Source organism: Chiloscyllium plagiosum, chromosome 11 (assembly GCF_004010195.1).
Source record: "Chiloscyllium plagiosum isolate BGI_BamShark_2017 chromosome 11, ASM401019v2, whole genome shotgun sequence".
NCBI lineage: Eukaryota > Metazoa > Chordata > Chondrichthyes > Orectolobiformes > Hemiscylliidae > Chiloscyllium > Chiloscyllium plagiosum.
Genome location: NC_057720.1, coordinates 88,944,870 through 88,950,869, shown reverse-complemented (window position 1 = coordinate 88,950,869; position 6,000 = coordinate 88,944,870). Strand labels below are relative to the sequence as shown.

Below are 6,000 nucleotides of genomic sequence, written 5' to 3'. Positions count from 1 at the left end.
AGGGGGGTGTTAAATGGCTCCGGATCAGTGTTAGGGTGGGTGCTGGTGGGTAGGTGAGGGAAGACAGGTGGGTGAGTGAGGGTGAAGAAATAGGGGCTGCCACTTACCAGGGTGGAAGCGGACGGGGACGTTCAGTTCGTGGACAAGATCCAGGATTCCTCAATGGGTGTAGAGAGCTGGAGGTCTGCTCACTTCAGTCCAGAGATGGTCGACTCTCCCAAATCACCAGCTGATTTCCCCTCTCTCCCTCTCTCTACCCCTCTCTCTATCGCTGTCTGACTCTCCCTTTTCACACGTGGATTGTCCCCTCCCTCTTGCCTTGGGAACCGCTCAGAAAATAAGACAATCGCGCACACACAGGGGGAAAAAAAATAAAATTAACAGCCGACTGGTGCTAAACAAACCAGGCTTGCGTCTCAATACCTCTTCTTTAAAAATCCGGGATCACCTCCAAGTCGGAAGGGCTGAGGTGGGGGTTTTGGGGGTGGGGGGGGGGGGGAGCTGCTGGTGGTGGGCTTTTGACCTCGCTGGAACCACCCCCCACCACCCCCACCACACTCCCCCTAACTCCTTGCTCACTCCAGCCGTGGGTCCTGCCGTGGAGTATTTGAATGGAGTTGCAGTCTAGGCTTGCTCCCAGGTTATCAGCACGCAATTGGCTCCCCACCCCCAAACCTTCCTTCCTCAACCTTCTCTCCCCACCCCATCCCTGTATTAACAAGCCGACTGCTGGCTGAGCCTTTTTTGTTTGCAATTTGTGTGTGTGTGAGGCTGGGGACTAGCATTGGGCTGCTGTGATATTTGATTTAGAGAGAGGGGGCATGGGAGGGAGGGTGTGTGTGTGTGTGCTATTCTGGGATATGATGGTTCCACTACCACCACCACCGCCGCTGCTGCTGCTGCTGCTGCTGTCGGGGGCCGGGTTAGCGGCCGGCCTCGATGCAATGGACGGAGAAATGCCCGCCAAGGACGGCGAGTGCAAACTGAAGACGGTGAGCGTGTCGGCGCTGCCTTTCCTGCGGGAGAACGACCTGAGCATCCACACGCCGCTGTCGGCCGAGCCCAAACTCCTCTTCTCGGTCAGGAACGACTTCCCCGGCGAGGTGGTGGTGGTCGATGACCTGGAGAATACCGAGCTGCCTTACTTCGTCCTGGGTGAGTGTCAGCTCCTCTTGCAGCTGGTTCAGGAGTCCCTCTGTGTCTCTCTTTCTGTGTGTCTCTGTTTGTGTCTGTGTCCTTGTGTGTGTGTGTGAGAAAGAGAGAGAGAGAGACAGACCCTGAGGTCTGTGTTGGGAGACAACATGTTAGTTACATCCCTGTCTCCCTCTGCTCCTCTGGTATAGCTCAAGCGAGGTTGCCATTGTGATTTTGTTTGTTATTTATTTATTTGTGTGTGTATCTCTCTCGGGCATTAAGTGCTTTCCTGTTCAAGGCAAGGCGGGGGCAGGGATGTACAGTATGTTGTGTGATGGAACAGGGCAGACGATGTGTCCCTCTAAGGTTCTGGCCTGGCCTCTGTACCGCAGCGGTTTCAACTCTGGACTTGTAGGAACAGGGTCTTCCCCTCGCTCCCCCGCCCCCGGCTCTTTAAGCGCTTGCTCAGTGCTTTCCCTTTCCGGACTGACAAAAGGCGTCTGGAATCAGATGAAGGAGTGAGGGGAGGCAACTCCTGACGGGGTCCTCACATTCAAGTCGGTCCACTCCAAAGATGTTTAGACATAGCGATATCTGAACTTGCTGCCTTGGAAAATAAACACACACACACACTAAATGAAAATCAATTCATTCCGCTTCATGGAACCTGGTTTCGTTTCAGTGGTAACAGGGTCCATGAAGCTTATTTGGCCGTTAAAGCTTGCACAAGGCGGGCAGACCATCCTATGCATGTGCATATTGACAATTGAAGTGACACTGCACCCAGCGAGCTTGAGATGGAGTGCCCTTCCACATGTACACAATCAGGAATCACTTCGCAACACGCCCACCCGCAGATTTGCTGAAATTATTGACATGGCAAGTTCCTCTTACTGGAATGTGGGGCCATTGTGAAGCTGAGCTTAAAGCAATCAATTTGAATAATAGTCCAGCTAGATGATTAACAGTTCAACCACCCAGTAATGACAACAGCAACTTGCATTTATGGCGATCTTTAAGCAACCAGTGATGTTGTAACACACCCATGGAGCAGGTGGGAATAGAAACTAGGTCTTTTGATCCTAGAGTAAAGATACTACCATGTGCTACAAGAGCTTTGAACTTGGACTTATATAGTGATGATAATGTGGTAAAATGTCCAAAGGTGCTCGATAGCTGTATTATCAGACAAAAATTGATGCGATCAGTGATGAGACATTAGGATGGATGAGGAAAATCTGGCTCAGTGAATTTGATTTTAAGGAGCTTCTTAAAGGATGAAATGGAATATGTGATGAGATGGTTTGGAAACAATTCCAAAGTTTAAGGCCCAGGTGGATTGAGCCATGATGTCGAGGCACCAGTGTTGGACTGGGTAGATTAAGGCATAGCACGACTTGAGGCCTGAATTAAATCCAGAATGCACAAGAGGCCAGTATTTGAAGGAAGTTGAGTTCCTGGAGGATTGGAAGAAGTTGCAGAGATGGTGAAAGTATGTTGAGGAAAGTTGAGTTCCTGGAGGATTGGAAGTAATTGCAGAAATGGTGGAAGTGTGTTGCTTTATAACAGGCCTAATAGACTACAGTGATTTAATTCTCATATCAATGAGACTGTGACTCCACTATGTATGACTGCAAATCAACAAAAAATACAGTTTTATGCTACAATTCAATGTCAAACATTGGGTTAAACGCACAAGCATTTATTTCAGCGAATGACAATTTGAAGTGGATTTTAACCTTTCTTTGAACTATTCACTCTACTGGGCCGTCCATAAATACCAAAGCAAATTTAAAAGTAACAATAAGAAAATCAGATATCATGTTGACATCTATTGAATTTGAGCCTGAAAACAACCAGTGACTGATCATCACTTTTCTACCAATTGCAGTTACCTGGATTATTGCAGGAATGCTTGTACAGTGATTTAAAGGGGATCATGCAGATGAACAATAGTGCATACAGGTTACAGGTTAACCACTAACCAAGTGCCCAAACAGACTCATCTTTAAAAATGAACAATGCACTCACATGTACTTTCCTCAATCATTGCTTTCATTAGCTTCCACTCATGCATGCTGTGCTGCTAATTTGGTGTTCAATTTGCACTAACATGTAGAAGTCCCTGTTGTGCTTCCTGCCAGGGGCAACAAAAAAAAAGTTGCCTGGTCCTGCTGGAACCAAGATAGCATTGAAGATCTCCAGCCAACTTCAGACTTGCTACAATCTGTCACAGCCCAAATGTACAGGCTCATCCTGGCAGACAGCTTGAGTGTCCATGATACTTGATCGAACAAGCGACAGAATCTGAAGACTTCCAGAAACTTGGAACATGCTTTTGAGTTTTAGTTGAAATGTGAGCATCAGGTTCAGTCAACACAGCAAAATAACATGAAATGATGTTCTCCAAAGCTGAGTTACCAATTATTGTATTTTGGTTAAAAATCACACAATACCAAGTCATAGTCCAACAGGTTTATTTGGAAGCACTCGCTTTTGATGTGCTGCCTCGTCATCACCATTTGATGAAGGAGCTGTGCTCTGAAAGCTAGTCCTTCCAAATAAACCTGTGGTTGTGTGATTTTTAACTTTATCCACCCCAGTACAACACCGGCACCTCCACATCATTGTATTTTGGTGACAGCAAAAATCACTGAAACATTAACTTTGCCATTGCTGTTTGAGGGACATTTTTAAGTGCAAATTGATAACCATATTTCCTCCACTGCAGAAATGATAAGAGTTGGTCTGCAAGTACTTTGGGAAATCCTGGAGTTTTAAAAGGCTCTGTATAAATGCAAGTTGATCAGGCTATTGCAAAATATTTACAATGGCCAGCAAAGTTATTCTTATACTTTATACTAGCAGGTTAGTTATAACACACAATTTACTTCAATACAGATTAGTTTGAATAGTTCAAGTGCATTAATTTGAGTTGACCACTAATGTAACTACAGATGTTAAAAGTACCTACCTCGGAATTTTTGAAATGTACTTTTAAAATCCATTTTACATCTAAGTAAACAATTAGCAAGGTAGAATTTGCTTGGACTATTGCAGGGCACCATGCATACTGAATGTACACTATGCACATACATTAGTTCTTAAATCACAATTAAAGATCAAGAAGATATTATTGGATGGCACTATAATGGTATACTCCATAGACTCATGCATCTTTCAAATCCAAACTGACATTAGGATTCACTCTTGATAATATCCTTTCTCCTACATATGGGCTTGTGGTCACCTTCAAATAACAGACGCACAAAAACACATAGCACCATAGCAAAATATTAATATTAAAAAAGACCTCATAACTACATATGTAAACGCATATCATAAAATGAATATAAGCAGTAATTTCATCTCTGGGTTCAAATGGCAAAAGGAATCACTTAAGCTTCACTCCAAATGTGTGAAACCATTTCAACTGTTGATTGCAACTAACCAAAATGTATACTCTAGTATATCAAATTGAAACTGGTATTAGATATCACTTTAAATGATGGATGAGTGAGCAATCTTTTGCAGATTTGCTTGGAGCCATTCTCTGGTAATGTAACAGTAGAAGGTACTGCTGAAATTCCTGTATGGGAACTACTGAGGTTGAACTGTTTTACAACATTTGCAGCTTGAATTCAAACAATAACCATCATTTGAGCAATGAATACCATGGTTTATTTAAAATCATTTCAACATTGTAGCACCATCTGAAAAGTGCATTAATATAAACTTATTTCTGAAACTTTAAGCAAATACCAGGATTAACAGCATCGCCAAGACTTTAGAATTTTCAATGGGCAAAGATGTCAAACTGATGATAATTTTAAAGATATATTGGTTGATTATATATCCAAATGTAGTAACATAAAGAATTACTAATGTATTTTAAGTGATAGAAATCAAATACCAATGTATTATTTATGAGTAACTAAATGACTGCATATTTATCCCTGCTTCATACAGTCATAGAATCATAAAGCATGGAAGAGGCTCTTCGGCCCATTAAGCATGTACTGACTTAACTACATGAATCACATTTTCCAGCTACCTATCCATATACATTTTAAAGGCTGTGGGGTTTCCAACCCTGCAGCCCTCCCAGTCAGTGCTTTCCAGATTTTCACTGCTTTCTGAGTGAAAACAATTTGCCTCAAATCCCTTCTAACCTTCTGTGCTTCACCTTAAAACTGCCCTCTCATTACTGACCATTTAACTAAGGGCAACACGTGCTTTCTATCCACCTTGTCAATGCCCCTCATAATTTTAAAAACCTCAATCAGGTCCTCTCTCAGCTCTCTCTGGAGTAATTCCTAATCTTTGTTGTAGTTTATTAGCATGTTTCAAATTGATAATAAATGGATAAATTGGTGGATTTTTTTTGGTGAAATAATAAAGTAAGCAATTAACTCTAATGGCCTACAGATGGCACATAATTATACACATTCACAAGTACTTAATTTTTTTTCCAAGTGTTTTAAGAAAAGTTTTTAAAATTACTTTTTATAATAAAATTATGTATGTTGTTTTAAAGCACTACTTTTTTTTAAAGTATACATGTTAAATAGCATGTTAAAACATAGCTGGTCTGAGACTTGTGTGATCAAGACATGTCCTGTTGGGTCACATAGGGGCATGGATCAGTAGCAGGGCATTCAGTCTCTCCAGCCTGTTCTGCCATTCAGTGAGATAAAACTGATCTAAAACTTAACTCATCCACCCCCCACCCCCAGCCCAAATGGCACCACTTCACTTACTATCCTTGGCTCGCAAAAAGCCATGAATCTCAGGTATAGAATTTTTTTTTAAAGTTTAGCTAGCATTTATTGCTTTTCATGGAAGCATGTTCCACATTTCTACCAC

The 6,000-nt window shown here is 42.5% G+C and overlaps 2 protein-coding genes across 4 annotated transcripts in view; one reads left to right on the top strand and one right to left on the bottom strand.

Annotated features, from left to right (window-relative positions):
- Positions 1 to 506, bottom strand: part of LOC122554654 (BMP/retinoic acid-inducible neural-specific protein 3-like) — a 177,075-nt gene extending 176,569 nt beyond the window's left edge. For all 3 annotated transcript variants that reach the window (XM_043700019.1, XM_043700020.1, XM_043700021.1), the window contains exon 1: positions 108 to 506. The gene's annotated coding sequence lies outside the window, so the exon portion shown is untranslated. The remainder of the gene's footprint in view (positions 1 to 107) is intronic.
- Positions 507 to 545: 39 nt separating this feature from the next.
- Positions 546 to 6,000, top strand: part of astn1 (astrotactin 1) — a 2,190,072-nt gene continuing 2,184,617 nt past the window's right edge. Inside the window, exon 1 of the mRNA XM_043700015.1 lies at positions 546 to 1,155. Within this exon, the coding sequence (XP_043555950.1) occupies positions 822 to 1,155 (334 nt within the window). The 5' untranslated portion in view covers positions 546 to 821. The remainder of the gene's footprint in view (positions 1,156 to 6,000) is intronic.